The 17,843-nt window shown below is 38.0% G+C and overlaps 1 protein-coding gene across 2 annotated transcripts in view; it reads right to left on the reverse strand.

Moving 5' to 3' along the window:
- Positions 1 to 17,843, reverse strand: part of CPED1 (cadherin like and PC-esterase domain containing 1) — a 276,516-nt gene that overhangs the window by 216,500 nt on the left and 42,173 nt on the right. For both annotated transcript variants that reach the window (XM_046020852.1, XM_046020851.1), the window contains exon 3: positions 1,048 to 1,154. In XM_046020852.1, the coding sequence (XP_045876808.1) occupies positions 1,048 to 1,154 (107 nt within the window). The remainder of the gene's footprint in view (positions 1 to 1,047; positions 1,155 to 17,843) is intronic.

Consider the following 17,843-nt stretch of genomic DNA (forward strand, 5'->3'; position numbering starts at 1 on the left):
GGGGCTTGATCCCAGGACCCTGAGATCATGACCTGAGCCGAAGGCAGCGGCTTAATCCACTGAGCCACCCAGGCGCCCCAGTTGAATCCTTTCAAGTATGGTATTTGTCTCCTGCTTAGAGGTTGACAGATACTCACAGGGAAGACTGTAGACTTTATCCTATAGCTGATGTGAAGCCATTCAAGACTGAAGGGCAGGAAGAACCAGATTTGTTCAGCATTTTATTTTTCATCCTGATAACTGTAGGCAGGTTGGATTTCAGGAGCAAGACATAGTTGCTCTATCTTAGGATCTAAAATCCTAAGGAGGATTTTATAATAAACCTGGTCAGAATAAAAGTAGTGAATATGGATATTTGAGAAATAAGAGACTTGAGAAGTATTTAGGAGTTGAACTCCTTAGTACTGGTAATTGACAGAATGCAGAGGACAAAGGAGAAGAAGGGATCAGAGGGGAAGGCCAGATTTCTAACTTAGGAAGTGACAGGACACTGATGACCAATAGAACAGTAGTCCTGCCGAGCCACTGAATGAAAGAATAGGAGTGGTGTTCCAGGGAGCATATGAGCTCGTTTGCCCCAGGTTGAGTCTGAGGTGTCTGTGTGATATGAAAGCAATGTTTAACAGGCAGTTATACATTTGAGCCTGAAGCCTGGGAAAATGCTTGAATTTTAGATGTTACTTTTGGGAATTATCAACCACCTTGGGAGTGGTGTTGAGGAGCACATACATGTATGAGCAGAGGAAAGGAGGCTATGAAAACAGAGAAGGAAAGGCCAACAATTTATAAGAAGGGAAAAAAAAATCATGTACTCAGCCCAAAGGCCACAGGAGTCAAGAGTTATAAGGAGGAAGAAGATATCAAGATTGTCAATTGCAGAAGTATCAAATAGTCAGGGTAGCTACTACAATACTATTTCACTACTGAGAAACAGCTGCTAGTTTTGATGCTTTTCTCACATTTGAAAAATACTATGGACCAAGAAACGCTAGTGTTAATATTCAAAGGGCTGTTAAAATCTGTAAACATTTTGAAAAGAATATTTACCTTTTGATGTAAACCTAAATGGCATACGTCTTCTTTGGATATGCAAGGTTTTCCACCAGCTTTCCTAGAAGACAGGCAAATGAGCAGATCCCATGCGCCCAAATCACCTAACAGCAGAAGAATATTGAAAAACAAATGATTTTTATCAGATTGAAGACACTGTTTTTAGATTTAAGAATGTTATTATTTAAATCCTAAAACACAAGAAAAATGAATCTGAATATATTTAAAAGTTAGTATTTGAAGTAACTGAAATTTTCAACTTTTCTAATTTAGAAACATATTTATAGTTAGTATCATATCAGGGAAAAATCATTTACGTAAAGCAAGTCATGAAACTCCTTTAAAAGACTAAAAATTAAATGTTTTAAGTCACATATTTTATAAATTTATGAAGTCTTATTTGTAGATTGGGAGGAAAGATGATTAGAAAGTCTTTTAAAATAGGGGGTGATTGCAAAATCAAATAATGAAAAGTCAAAACACCAAATATTTTGTTCTAGGCTTTGGTATCACCATCACTTTTCACAAATCTTTAAAAAATACACTTTTGTAAGATTTCTTACAAAGACTAAGTTGTGGTCAGCAGAAAATAAAATTCAGTGAAAATTAAAAAACAAAACAGAACAGGTTCTATCTAAAAGGAATTTGTGGTCTAGTTATAGATAGCAGAGTTAAGCTCAAAATACAGAGTATAACATGGACCAAAGTAAATCATATTTCAGTTATCAGCAAAGTTACAAAGCTCTTTGCCAATAAATCCTAGTAACTTGCAAAAATAATCTGAGAAGAGTACATTCTTGCATAGTACTTGAACATTTGGAAATTAACATTTGTGTGTTATGAGTTTATTTTCCCTTACTCTCTTTGATTTATTTATATGTTTTATCAACACGTCTTACACATAATTGGTGCTTTAAACATATTTTTTAAATGAGGGGCGCCTGGATGGCTCAGTTGGTTAAGCATCTGCCTTCGGCTTAGGTCATGATCTCAGGGTCCTGGGATCAGCATCTGCTGAGCAAGGAGCCCACTTTTTTCTCTCCATCTGCCTGTCCCTTCCCACCCTCCACCCGACTGTTCATGCGTGCGCTCTCTCTGTCTCAAATAAATAAATAAAATCTTTAAAAAAAATTGTTAAATGAATGAATAACTAGCCTGTGATATGGTGTTAAACATGTTACTTTAGAGACAATATAGAAATAGGTAACTCAAAAATAACCAAAAGAAGAACACTAAATAATGTATAAAAGGATTGATATTACTTGGGAAACTTCCCCATTTGAGGTAGAAATTTACTTTTAAAAAATTAAGCAATTTCTGTACACATGGTCTGTTTTTGTTGATCAGTCCTGAGATAATGTTCCTTCGGTAACTATGTTGGGACTCACAAGTCGTCTCTTGCATTAGGTATCTGTGGTTTCTAAAAAGCTAGAAAATAACCAAATCCTGTCTTTTACAAATTTCACAGAAGAATGTCTCACTTGAACACATAATGCTTTCAAAGAAGGGCTGTATAGAAAAAAAAAAAAAAAAAAGATTGGTAAGGAAGAGAGACCTATGACCATCAGGAATGACATTTCACTCTGCACTAATCAAGTCCTTTATATTTTGACAAGCTCTATGTTCTCTAGGCTACTGGTTCCTCTGTTTGTAATTGTTCTGTTTCTAGAAGAGAAACCTTTCCACCAAACGAAGGGATCCAGACAACTGAACTCAAGTTAACATGTGAGCCCTTGTCCTAGAGTTCTCCATTTGCTTGATTTATCTCAAGATGCTGGAATATAGCACAATAGTTCATAGGACATGGAGTAAAGATGCACATGATTGAGGGGTGGGAGAAATCTCTCTATTTAATAGCCATCGACCTCTGGATTGGAAGATCTATGCCGTTCCTCGCATCCTTACTTTGAAGGAAACTCCAAATGGATTCCTAGAGCCAAAAAAACACTCCATGATGATCCCACTACTTTATTGAAAATGTACACCTGGCACAGCCAAAACCTTTTGATATGGACTTAAAAGGGAAAACAAAGATGGTTTTATTCAATATTATTTCTAGCCCAAGAAACACTAAACTAAAACACTAAAACTCTAGAAGAAACCTCCTGACATAATATACTCAACCCAATATTTTAAGAAGACAAGGCTATGCGACGAGAGGATTTCAAATCATGAACTGTATTGTTTGGGCATTAAAAACACAGTAGGTTTTATATTCCTCCAAGTCTAACACATGCCCTCCTTCACTACCCGAGGCGTACACACAATTTCTCAATTTGATTACAATACATATATTTAAGCCATAAATGTTTAAAACTGGAACACATGTTTAAATAATTCAAAACATTTAATTTGTAAAGAACCTCCTATGAGCAGGACATTGTAGTGGAATTATGAGTGTAAATAGCAAAAAACAACAAAAAAAGGAAAAGTACCGTCACTGCCCTGAACCATCTATGAGAGACCTAAATGAATATTAAAAACAATTTAGGATAACTAATAAAGTGCCATGTAGTTTCTTGACATTCATAAGGGTTACCCCTTACCTCTCAAAACTATTTAACAAATATTTTAAATTTAAAACTAATATTTCAATAACACTTTATAGCACATACATTTAATCTTAAAATGAAAGTAGAGTATAGCCCAAAATTTCAAGTAATCTCTTCAGATACTTCTTGTCTAATTCTTGCCACCACAGTCTGAAAATGCTGATCGTCGTCACTCAAAATTCCTATTATTATCCTCACTGAGTCTTACCACAAACTTCTAAATCTGTTTCATAGTTAAATATTCAGTGTAATGGAAATTTATGTTAGATAAACACCTTCAAGCTTATAATTTGATGCATGTTTCAATGTGTTATTTCAGTCTTAGTAATAATGACAAAAGTAAACTTTAAAAACTACCAAAAAAAATAAATCTTGAGTAGACCTTTTCACTTCCATCTCCAACCTTAAAAGTTAACTCCCTCCCCTGAGGCCCACAGCCCCTTTTTAAAGAAAAAGCTTTATTTGTTTTGTGAGAGGCACCATGTATTCAAATTTGGTTTTAAAAACCCCGAAAGCCACACTGTAGTTAGAAACCCAGCAGAGAAAAAAGCACATTCACCAGCAGAGAAAAAAGCACATTCACTAGCTGAGAAAAATCACATTCAGAAATCAACCTTGGAGCATTTGGGAAACAAATGTTTGCCTTAGCAAAATTACAAATTGGTAAATATCGTGGGGGCTTTGAGGCTGTGCTCAACTAGCTGAAAGCAGGAGCAGTTAGTAAGCAAATGCCCCTGGGGATACAGCAGAGATGCAGACCAAGGCCACATAGGGACGGTCCAGTCTGCATCTAGGGTGCTTGTGGCCTGCATGATTACTATTTTTTGTTTGTTTGTTTTCAGTTTTAAGTATTTGCCAAAATGTGGATGTCAGCACAATTCACCTGAAAATCCAGATTTCTGCCTTCATTTGAAAACCTGAAGGCTGTGGTGCTATGGGGTCCATTTCCTACAAGACAGAGGGCAGCCAGGGACGGGAGCTGAGAACAGCTTCCCACATTTTCTCCTGTTTCTGCCATGTGGCCCAGCCTGGGCCCCAAGGGCCTGGCTCTGCCTCCAGGAGGCCAACAGTCCAAGGCCTGGTGTGAAAACTGTGAGTGAGTTTGCAAGAGCTGCTCATTCAGCAAGTTGATGATTCACCCTTTAGCTTTCAAATGAATTAGAGTTGGTCATTAGGTACATTAGTCTTGTTAAGACGACTGTAGGCAGGGGTGCCTGGGTGGCTCAGGTCATGATCCCAGGGTCCTGGGATCGAGCCCCACATTGGGCTCTCTGCTCAGTGGGGAGCCTGCTTCTCCTCTCTCTCTGCCTGCCTCTCTGCCTACTTGTGATCTCTGTCTGTCAAATAAACAAATAAATAAATCTTAAAAAAAAGAGAAAGATGACTGTAGGCAAATCGATATTTGGTCAGTTAGTCTTAAAAGGATGTCTGAACACACCCTTTCATCTCCAGTTTGGCCACTATGCTCTCCCACAAGGTTGAGTAAGGTCATTTCAACTCCAGAGACATACTACTACCCGTTCAAAGTTGGTAAGGACTGATCTTGATGAAATCCCAATAGTTCACTTTTGCCCTTGCTTCCCTTGCCTTTGGCGATGTTCCTAGGAAGATGTTGCTGCGGCTGAGGTCGAAGAGGTTGCTGCCTGCTTTCTCTTCAAGGATTTTGATGGATTCCTTTCTCACATTGAGGTCCTTCATCCATTTTGAGTCTATTTTCGTGTGTGGTGTAAGGAAGTGATCCAATTTTATTTTCCTGCATGTGGCTGTCCAATTTTCCCATTTATTGAAGAGGCTGTCTTTTTTCCATTGGAACAAATAATCCAATCAAGAAATGGGCAGAGGACATGAACAGACATTTCTGCAAAGAAGACATCCAGATGGCCAACAGGCACATGAAAAAGTGCTCCACATCACTCGGCATCAGGGAAATACAAATCAAAACCACAATGAGATATCACCTCACACCAGTCAGAATGGCTAAAATTAACAAGTCAGGAAAAGACAGATGCTGGCGAGGATGCGGAGAAAGGGGAACCCTCCTACACTTCTGGTGGGAATGCAAGCTGGTGCAGCCACTCTGGAAAACAGCATGGAGGTTCCTCAAAATGTTGAAAATAGAACTACTCTATGACCCAGCAATTACACTACTGGGTATTTACCCTAAAGATACAAACATAGTGATCCAAAGGGGCACGTGCACCTGAATGTTTATAGCAGCAATGTCTACAATAGCCAAGCTATGGAAAGAACCTAGATGCCCATCAACAGATGAATGGATAAAGAAGATGTGGTATATATACACAATGGAATACTCTGCAGCCATCAAAAGAAACGAAATCTTGCTATTTGCGACAACGTGGATGGAACTAGAGGGTATCATGCTTAGTGAAACAAGTCAATCAGAGAAAGACAACTATCATATGATCTCCCTGATATGAGGACGTGGAGATGCAACATGGGGGGTTAGGGGGATAGGAGAAGAATAAATGACACAAGATGGGATTGGGAGGGAGACAAACCGTAAGTGACTCTTAATCTCACAAAACAAACTGAAGGTTGCTGGGGGGGGAGGGTGGGAGAGGGGGAGGGGGTTATGGACATTGGGGAGGGTGTGTGCTATGGTGAGTGCTATGAAGTGTGTAAACCTGGCGATTCATAGACCTGTACCCCTGGGGATAAAAATACATTATATGTTTATAAAAAAATAAAAATAAATAAATAGATAAATAAATAATTAAAAAAAAAGTTGGTAAGGACTGAAGTGTGGTCTCTTGGATTAGTTCTTTCTCTCAGGAGACTGGGAAAATCAGGCCAGGCCTGTGGACATTTTTTTCACTTCTGCCTCTTCTCTCTGGTTGGACCGGTAGAGAGAATGAGGTATCATCATTCCTAGGTGGGCCTGCTCTCATCCCTTTCTCATCCACAGTTTCTTTTTGGGACTCTTTTACGACATTCAGCCTGTCTCAGGACTGTCTCCACAGTTCTATGGAGCCTAGGATAGGTTTTTTTGTTTTTTTTTTAATAGGCACTGGGGCAAACATTCTTTTTTTTTTTTTTTAAGATTTTATTTATTTATTTGACAGAAATCACAAGTAGGCAGAGAGGCAGGCTGGGGGGGGGGGAAGCAGGCTCCCCGCTGAGCAGAGAGCCCGATGCAGGACTTGATCCCAGGACCCTGGGATCATGACCTGAGCTGAAGGCAGAGGCTTAACCCACTGAGCCACCCAGGCGCCCCCCGGGGCAAACATTCCTTATGTTGGTCTTACTCAATGTGTTTCTTCTGCCCTGCAAAGTTGACATTAATATTAGAGTGTAAGAGCAGAGAAGTCAGACCTGGATTTGGGGAAAAAAACCAAACCAAACCAAAACAAAACAAAAAAAACAGACAAAGCCACCCTGGGCCAACTTGGATGGGGGTTTCTTGGGTTTTCCTGGCAGACAGAAAAGGAGACCTTTAGAGCATTCTGCCTAGTTCCTTAGCATATTGCACTAGGATTTGGGTGCCAAAGCCACACTAATAATTAAGTCAACAACAGTACTAGTATTAGTAGTGATGATATCAACAGTAAATCTTTCTGGAGCATGTAATTACAGTACTATTCCAAGTATTTGTATCGACTCACTTATTCCACAAAATATCCTCCTGGATATGATTATTCTCTTTCTGAAAAGCACAGGAAGATTAAATAACTTGTTCAAGGTCAGCCATCTGGTTAGTGGTGGGAAGAGAATATGAACACAGGAAGTTTAACTCCAGGGGCCATGTTCATGACCATTATCTCATTATCCCTTCAAAAACCACTGAGGTAATAGGAGAAATTCAGCTTATGCTACCTTACGTATTTTAACTTAAGCAGAACTTCCAAAACTCCATGGGGTAGAAGCAATTATTCCACACACTTTACAAGAAAGGAAACTGAGACAAAGAGGAATTACATTGGCTTGGTATTTTCCCAACTACTTTCTAGTGCATCCATTTTCCTTTGGGACCTCAAAGGCAAAAAGGACTATAACAGATTATCTGGGGCATTCCCAGACCCTCACCCAGCAATAGTGCTCCAAAACCTTATTAGCTATCACTGTTAATTGAAGTAAGTAAAACTTTCATCTTTAGAAGGAGGGAGCACTCAGCTGCCCATGTACTTAGGAACTATAAATATTAACTTGGCTTCCACCTACTTTTGAAAAAAGATCTCTAAAATGTCTTAGATATTTTTGGTAGTTAAAATGATTTCTTTCCCTGTCACAAAGAAACCAGAGCAAGACAAACTCCCAGACTGGACTAGCCAAGCCTGTAAGTAGAGAGGTCACAGGACATTGTTCTAGGAAAACAGGATGTGGATGTTCTGTTCTTTGACTCAAAATTACAAAAACAAGAAAAATCTATATAGGCTTCTGCCCATAAACGTGGAACAAAATTGCTGATAACACCACATTACCATGCCTCCTCGGTGTTGGCTCAGATAGCAACCAAGACACCGCAGACAGGGTCTGGATTAATTAGTTCAGACATAAAATGGCATTGAGTTAGTTTTTATCCTTCTCTTCTTGTTCTCAGGAATCAACTAACTTCTCAGTGTTAAAAACAAGAGCTATTTTCAAAGGTTTTGTTCTCATTTTTGTTTTACTCAAAGCATCTGCCCTATGGAGTAAGGTCTGTCTTTAGGATATTTCCAGTCTCGGGGTACCTGGGTGGCTCAGTGATTTAAGCCTCTGCCTTCAGCTCAGGTCATGATCTCAGGGTCCTGGGATCGAGCCCCACATCTGGCTCTCTGCTCAGCGGGGAGCCTGCTTTTCCCTCTCTCTGCCTGTTTCTCTGCGTACTTGTGATCTCTCTGTGTGTCAAATAAATAAATAAAATCTTTCCAAAAAAAAAAAAGGATATTTCCAGTCTCTCAGAGGCAGGTTGCCATGTAAAGCAAACAATCATTTCCTGGCTCCCCAGTGACCTCCCTCATTGATAAAGTCTACCGGTTCAGTAACTCAACCCAGAGAAAAACAGAGAGCTCTCAGATATTATCATTCACATAAATGCCATGTATTTTCAAGGAATGACAACTTCAGTTTTCTGGCGCACTACATAAAAATCTCAGAATATTAAGTCTATTCTGCTTTGCTTTTCTTCATAACATTTATCATGACCTGACAGATTATATATGTCTTGTCTATGTGTTCATTGCCTGCCTGCCCTTCCCAGTAGAATGTGAGCTTCATGAGGGCATGACTGTGTCTATTTTGTTCACTACTATATCCTCAGTATCTACAACAGTGGCTGGAATTTCAGAAAAATTTGCCGTAGAGTTTGAGATCCATAGTGAATGTATAACTGAATGTGAGGGACAGATCAACAATTAAAACTCAATCAAAAGCCAGCATATTGTGAAAATTAAAAATGGAGATAATGAGGGGAAAAAAAGTAGTTTACAAGGAGGACCTAAAGATATATTTTGGTTCTTAGTAAGAATAAGAGAGAAGTAAGCCTAAGAAAATAAAGTTAACCATTCTTAGCATTTAAAGAAATTATGAAAACAAAGGAGATTCCAAGTGCTTTACTTAGTGGAAACTTTTTTCGTGAACACATACATCACATTGAAGCAGAAAAGATTTATAAAGTCTGACTTGGAAAATAAAATTGTCCAAGAGCTTCCAAGATACATAGCTATAAAAGTCAAGCCTCATTTACTTATTCACAGTAATTATACTGTTATATTCCATAAGGATACAAGTTTAGTGATTTCCTAAAATGTGTGGCTTTTTTTAAAAATCAAGAAATACTGAAGATGTTTAAATTTTAAATAACAGATAATATTCCTTTATAATACAACATGAGAATATTTCATATAGTCACTGTTCCATCTGTATACTCTTTTTCTCTTTACTTGTAGACTGTGAGATTTTTACTGAATAACAATGTATCATTTTCCCTACATCAATCCTTTATCATGTTAGTAAATACAGCTACATTCATGAATACATTATGAATTTATTGATGACAAATTAGGTTCTATGTTTGATAACACCATAAGATTGTTTGGATATAAATTAGCCAGTACAAATACCTGTATTATTCCCAAATCATACAAGTTGCATTAACCAGTTCTCCTAACTATATTCTTACTGTGATGGATCCACAGAACAGTAATCCAGCACCCATAGTAAATTTTATTCATGACTTTTCTCTAAGGACAAAAACCATTCCCGTTCTTGTATCTAACACTGATTATTATAGACACTTAGTAGATATTTATTGGATTGACTATTGCAATTTTCAGAATTTAAAAGAAATCATTATATACAGAACTTTAGATATTCAGTGATTATACAACTGGTCGTAAATCTAATTAAGTCTAGTTCCTTACCCCAAGAGTATGGTCATGGGTTTTTGCTTGTGATGCCTCTGGCTCCTTATCCTGAGCTGATGACTAAAACCTTTGTGATTTGCCACAGAGAAATTCTAAGCCATTCTCCCCTTGGTGTTCCAAATCCACACTAGAAATCAAGCTTTCCTATCCCACTGTCTACCCTCTTTCTGCCCTGTGAGAGGTTGTGAAGATCAGTGAGATCATTACTGTGAGGAGTTTTGAGTTCCTGAAATTCTCCTGCTCTACTCATAAGCTCAAGAAACCAATACTATGCAGAAAGTTTTGCAAAAGTTTAAAAAGACTCCCGCTCTGAAGGAATTTTCCATCAAGAGCTTGAAAGGAAATAGATCAGTTTATTCTTATGAAATACATTCAAGATATATTTACTTTAGAAGGCTCCTTGGGTTTTTTAAAATGACATTTTTAAAGATTTTCATGGCACTTCTTTAGCCTGCTGTTGAAGTGTAATCAAACGTATGTTTAAACTTTTACTACTTTCAGGACTATTATCTGTCTGGGATAAAACTCTCATTACAGCATTTTACTGAAGTTCTAAATGTCTGGAATTCCCACCAGCTTGAAGACCTTAAAAGAAATGAACACTGAGGCAATTTTAAAAATCAGACCACACCTCATGCCTAGATATTGGGTTCTAACATCATTCTCCAATAAAAGGAACCACAGGTCTTTGGAGAAATTGCTGATTCAAGGGGCTGGAATAGTAAATATACAAGATGGTCCTAGAGCATTGTTGTGCCAGAAAGTAAGGAAGAGCTCAAAAACAAACAAGGAAATAAACAAAAGCAATGATGGAAGTATGTCAAAGGGACGTAAGAGTCAATGGTCAAGACTGGAACAATTTGAGCAACAGAATAAGTAATATTGGATTACAACCCAAAATATCAAATAACTATCCATAAGTCCATGCTGATATAAACCAAAGATCGGAATAAATAAATAAATGGGGATGAAGAGACAAACCTTGAGAGTAGAAAAATACCAGATAATGTATGGAGCTACTGTAAACTCAAGGAGCTGGAGATCAGCTTCCCCATCCTTCTCTGAGCTGAACATAATGCCATCTTTCCGAAGAGGACCGTGTGGAAAGCGGAAGTAAAAGAATAACAGTGGAAGACCTGACAAACACTATCTCGGGCAAGTGATCAAGGTTAACACCAACAGCGGTAAGTCATGGTGAGACTATATAGCCTTGATATGATGTGATGAGAACTACTGTGGTCTGACTCCTGCAAGCCATAACTCCAGTCCAGTCTTGGAAAAACATCAGGCAAATCCCAATGGAGGGGCATCAAAATACCTGACCAGTTCTCAAAGCTGCCAAGTTCATCAAAAACAAAGAAAGTCTGAGAAACCATCATAGCCAAGAGAAGCCTAAGGAGACGTGATGACTAAATGTAATATGTATCCAGTGGGATTTTGGAATGGAAGAAGGACATAGTGTAAAAAACTAAGGAAATCTAAATAGAGTATGGACTTCAGTGTTTAATACATCAGAATGAACAAATTCTCCAGAGGAAATAAGATGCTTGTTTAGTATGTAGAAGTAACTAGGCATAAAGTCTCACATACTAATTACATATCTCACTATGTATTTTATTTTTTAAAAATTTTTAAAAGATTTTATTTATTTATTTGATAGACAGAGATTACAAGTAGTCAGAGAGGCAGGCAGGGAGAGAGGAGGAAGCAGGCTCCCCGCTGAGCAGAGAGCCCGATGCGGGGCTCGATCCCAGGACCCTGAGATCATGACCTGAGCTGAAGGGAGAGGCTTAACCTCCTGAGCCACCCAGGCGCCCCAACTCACTGTGTATTTTATACTCTGGTTGTTGTACTGCAAACAGCACTACAATGCTGAAAGTGAAAAATAATTACTTTTTATGCAAGATGCATTCTCTGCTAATAAAAATTCCAGTGGTATTTAAAATACAGAGGATTAAAACATAGATCAAGTTTGCGGTTTGAGACCCTCCTGTTAATACATGCAGTTCCCCATATTTCTAGGCTTCATTTACATTTGTTACTGTTTCTAAATTCAAATCCTCTGGTGGTTTTGTTTACAACCATTGCTTTAGCTATAGCTCCTTTGCCATGGACTCCCAAATTTACATTTCTCTACACTTCTCAGGTTTCAGAGAGGCATTTCCAGCTACATTCTAAACAAAGGCCCCATTGAACAAGTACAAATCTGAACCCATTATCACTTGCCAAAATCTTGTCCCTCCTTCCACTTTTCTTATCATCAAATGTGTAGCCACTCTCTCCCTCTAGCTAGAAATCATAAGGTCATCTTCAACTTGTACTTGTCTCTCATTCCCACATCCCACTGATTTCCAAATCCCATCAATTTTAAGTTAGAAGTTCTTACATATTTCCTGACTTTTCCAAATCCTATCACATTCTCTAAGCCCAAGATCTCACCATCTCTGCAACATCTTCTAGTCTCCCTGCTTCTAACTCTTTTTCCTTCTCTAACCTCTCTACAGCCCGCCGTCCTCCAAAAGCAGATCTTACATTGCCAGCACAAGACAGGTCAAATTCCTTAGCAAAGCAACCTAGGCCCTTTGTATCTGCCCTAACCTAGGCTTCTAGTCACGTTTCCTCTCAAAGCCACCCCTCACATCCTCTTCTGCCACATCAAACCCTTGTTGGTCCCTGACACCAGCACGCAGCTCGTGTTGCTGAATGCTCTTCCCTCCTAGATCTGCTCGAGAGCTCATTGTTACATACCAAGTATTCTCCTCGCACACCTGCCTAGATCCCCGCACTCAGAACTGGCAACTTCCTTTTCTGTAGTGGAACATTTTATTTGCCCTTCATACTGCTTATACTTTATATTACAGTTAAAATGCTCATCCTTACTCTTCAGCAAGGGTCCTTGGACCTGCAACATTGTCATCGGCTGACAGCTTGCCAGAAATGAAAAATGTCAGCCCCCAGCTTAGACTTTACCAAATCAGAATTTGTCAATAACAAATTGTCTATGCACGTGTATGTGTGAGAAGCACTCATATCTACCCAGGCCCTATAGAGTTCATTGAAAGGTCTCACTCACCTTTGAAACGCTCTCTGTCCCACCAACACCTACTTCAGGGCCCTACCCATAGTTCTTGTTTAATAACCATGTGTTGACTATAACTTGAGTGGTTAGTGTGACTTATGAAATATCCCGATGCCTGAATATAATGTCCTATGCCTCATACTTGTTATGAGATTGGTGCTTTAAACTGAGTTCTTTTATTACCTAAGTACTTGACATGAGTTTTTGACAGACATTTCTTATACCAAATTCCACATTATGGAACAGGAGTTTTCAGCGTATAATTAGCATTGTGACACTTCATTTAACCAAATATTATTGCTTCTTCCTGTTTTATTAAAAGTCATTTTGCATGACTTCTTTAAAATGCAATGAATACAACGTAGTCATGTCTGGTTTAACATTTTATAATAAGGCACTGGGGACTATGAGCAATCTGAAAGGGAGGAGGGAGTCACTGATTTAAAATTTATTCTAAGAATTATTCCACACTAATTCAGCACAGATGAGAACTAAGGCTTAAGAAAATTAATTCACTAACATGAAAAAAAGAACCAACTCCCTCAATGGCTTATTACTTAATGCCACAAGTATTTTAGGATTACATATCTCCTGCTCATAATGCATTATTTTCAATCTCTTTGGAGATTTTTTTAACCCAATCATATATTTCTGGAAGATATTTATCTTCCATTTTCAATCAAGCAATAGATAATCTAACGAACTTGTTCAAGGTCATTCCTAAAGGTAGTTGTAATAATAGTACTAACATTTAGGGAATGTTATGAGGCTTAAATGAGTTACTATTTGTCAAGTGCTTAGAACAGTGCCTAGTACCTGACGAGCTTTATATTAGTATTTGTTTAGTGAATAAATAGGTGAGTAGAGGGTATATACAGGCTGATAAATTCAAGATCTAGGTAATGAAGTTTCAAGAAACAAAATACGACATCTTCTAGCTTATTATTTAAGGCTTCTGTACAGAGTGATACAAGTGTAATTTAGGAAACACAGTGAATAATCTCTTCCAACTCTTTACTGTCCCTTTGTTTCTTTGATAGGCCATAGGAGGAAAGACACTCATTAGTGGTTTCCATCTAAGGAAGAAGGAGGACTTCATCACTGTGGAGGTGCCAGTTAAAATTCATGCACATCATCTAGAACAGGGCTCAGCAATTTTCTCTCATTGGTAGTCCAAATGCATTTGCTAGAATAGGTAAGCCTTGAAAGAAATGAAGAAACGGACATTCTCATGAGTGAGTAGCAATAAGCCCCAAGTGGTGGGTGTTATCCGAGCAACTAGGCCAGCCTCAACAGTACCCTAAAGTGGGTGCTTTAGGTAAGGAGACACCTGAGCAATGGGCAAACAGGTCTACCACCTAAGAAAAGTTTCATCCACTTCACAATTTTCTGAAAATTGGCCCTGCTCCTAGAAGCCAAGAGGATATTGGAAATGTCTCCTGAGGCTAATAATTCTATTATTCATGTGATGAATAATATTTAGGTCAATGTGAAACTATGCCAAGCACTATTAAAGTGCACCATACTTTTAAAGTGACTTGTTCTTATACAACTAGTGGGTATAATTTATCCCACAGATTTTAACAGAATTCTGCAAAATCATGGTTTCCTCATCTCATAACATTAATTTTCCACCTCTCCAAAGAGGCTCAGAACATGAGTTGCTATTTTTCTTTCTAATTATTAACTACTCAAAATTCGTATAGTAAACTTATTTCTTTATTTTGATTATTGTTATCTAAAATCATTTTCTGTTTCATTAACATTCTTAATTTTAAGATTTACGTACATATTTTATTATCTTTTGATGCTTTAACTTCTATCAAACTGATTGATTCCCAAGAATAATGTTGCTAGCTTAAAAAGTGTAAGTATATAAAATTTTATAGATTTTTCCAGATTGCTTTCCAAAAGAAGACTAGAAAATTTCACATTTCCACAAACAAGGTATGAGAGCTTCCACACCCAGAATTCCTACCAGCAATAGATGACATCACCAATTTTGGGTTTTGCCAATTCTACAAATGTACGGTGATATTCTATACTTTAAACCACTTTTCTGTAACCTTGTCTGAATGTTACGATCTTTTCTTCTTTGTTTTGCCATTTGGATTTTCTTTCTATAAACTTCTTTTTTTTTATCAGTAACCTTTAGTCCCAATTTGGGGCTTGAATTTACAACCCCAAGATTAAGAGTCACGTGTTCTACCAGCGAAGCTGGCCAGGATCCCCGTTATAAACTTATTTACATGCTTTATATAAAAAAGTTTTCTGGATAAAAATGAAGTTAAAAAACAGCATTTAGCATAATAAAAATATTTGCAATTAATATGGAAACAAAACTTCCTTTTTAGTAAAAAATTAAAATGATGTGTCATTTTTAACCTCATCAGATTAAAAACATGTTAACATCTATGCCCTAAAGATTGTGAACTAGCGGGCGCCTGGGTGGCTCAGTGGTTTAAGCCGCTGCCTTCGGCTCGGGTCATGATCTCAGGGTCCTGGGATCGAGTCCCGCATCGGGCTCTCTGCTCAGTAGGGAGCCTGCTTCCCTCTCACTCTCTCTGCCTGCCTCTCTGCCTACTTGTGATTTCTCTCTGTCAAATAAAATAAATAAAAATCTTTAAAAAAAAAAAAAGATTGTGAACTAGCACTGGTGATGAAAGTCAAACTAGAAACCATCCTTTTGTAGAGAAATTTGGCATGGATAACCACAGTTTTATTATTTTCACCCATTGGCCAAATAATGGAGTGTTACACTCAGATCTCCAACCTGTAATATAAATGAATATAGTAGCAAAGTTGTATTTATAGCAATTAGTTGAAACAATTCTTAACTATCTATCAAGAAGGACTTAGTAAAAATACTACAGTATTCCATATAATAAAATACCAAAAAAGAATGAAACCAAAATTTTTCATGCAGTTTCCAGAAACTAGTGTGCTATTGTGCTTAAAGACTCCAGTTTGGAGGGAGACAGTCCTGGGCCAGACCTCACCTGTGCCAGCTCTGGGACACATTGCTCCGTTCCTCATTGGTGAAACAAATATCTGCCTTACAGACTAGGAGTGAAAAATTCAAATGCGCTCATATAGGTAAAGCGCTTATCACAGCACACTTAGTTAATGGGTGGCTCGGTGGGTTGAGCCGCTGCCTTCGGCTCGGGTCATGGTCTCGGGGTCCTGGGATCGAGTCCCGCATCGGGCTCTCTGCTCAGCGGGGAGCCTGCTTCCCCCTCTCTCTCTCTCTCTGCCTGCCTCTCTACCAACTTGTGATCTCTCTCTGCCAAATAAATAAATAAAATCTTTAAAAAAAAAAAAAGACAAACTTAAAACTACTGATCGGAAAATCTATTCAGAAAATCTATGTTGATATGGCAAAGCTTTTATCAGAATATCTGAAAATTAACATTTCATCTCTTAAAACATGGGTGATAAGCTATTGTACAAAGAGGCAGGAGGCAAAAGGGGAAGGTGCAAGTATGTGTGTTCATGTGTGCGCGTGCACGTGCATGGGTGGGCTGTGCTTGGAGAGATGCCTGGAAACATGCACAACATTAACTGGGTTATCTCTGGGTGGTGGGATTTGGATTCAATTTTTCACATTTGAATTTGAATTTGCAAACATTTGGTTCAATATTCTACCACAAACATGTAACATCTTTGTAAATGGGACTATTTTCTTAAAATGTAGTTAGGATATGCACATGTGCAGCCAAGTAAAGAAATATTATTCTCTGAGAAAAATGACATTTGTCTTTTTATACACTTTGCATCTTTCCAAGTACTATAAAATGTCAATTAACTGTTATAGAGAAACAAAAATGTATGGAAAATTAATCTGGATCCTGATCACTTTAAAATTCAAAATGTTTCTGATATCACATAGAGTACCTTAAAAATACTCAATGTGATGAAGTAATAGGATTTTTTTTTCCATAAGACAAGAAATAAAAATTGGTCTCAGCATGCAACAGTCTTGCTGTGTAGTTATGAGTTAGAGATTTCAGGTACCCACAAAATAAGGTCCTACTGATAAACTTTAATATGATATTTCTCCAAAAAATGGACAAATAATGAATAGAGATCCCTGAGCAAACAAACCTGTGGAAATGCAAACACTCATTACTCCTGATATGTTGGCTTTCTGGATGAGCCTTCAGATTACCATGGAATGTGCCTGCCTTTCTGGCATTCCCAACATTCTTACTATGATGCAAGTACCCATTTCCAACAAAAACAATCTGTCTTATACTATAGCTGTGAATTTGGATTTCCATGACATACTTCCATAGAACAACCGGTAAAGTTCTCATTCTGAAAACAACCTTACTTACTCAAATGACAGAGTTTTGATACTGGTGATGTTTGGTGAGATGGGAATTTTTTTTTTTTTTTTTTGCATGTCTAATGGGAAATGCTTTAACCTTTTCAGGTGGAATTTTGACAGCACGAATGAAGAGCTTCAAAAAGCACTCTCATCCTCCATTTCAGTAATTTTAATTTCAGAAATTTGTGCTAAGAGGAGTTAGAAATGTAGACAAAGATTTATATACAAGAATTATTTATAACAGCAAAATATTGGCAATATCATAAATACTTAACAATGTGGAAAAGATTTAGAAAATTATATTAAGCAAACATTAAATATATCCACATATGGGGCGCCTGGGTGGCTCAGTGGGTTAAGCCTCTGCCTTCGGCTCAGGTCATGATCTCAGGGTCCTGGGATCGAGCCCCGCATCGGGTTCTCTGCTCAGCAGGACCCTGCTTCCCTTCTTCTCTCTCTCTGCCAGCCTC

Source organism: Meles meles, chromosome 10 (genome assembly GCF_922984935.1).
Source record: "Meles meles chromosome 10, mMelMel3.1 paternal haplotype, whole genome shotgun sequence".
NCBI classification, from domain to species: Eukaryota; Metazoa; Chordata; class Mammalia; order Carnivora; family Mustelidae; genus Meles; species Meles meles.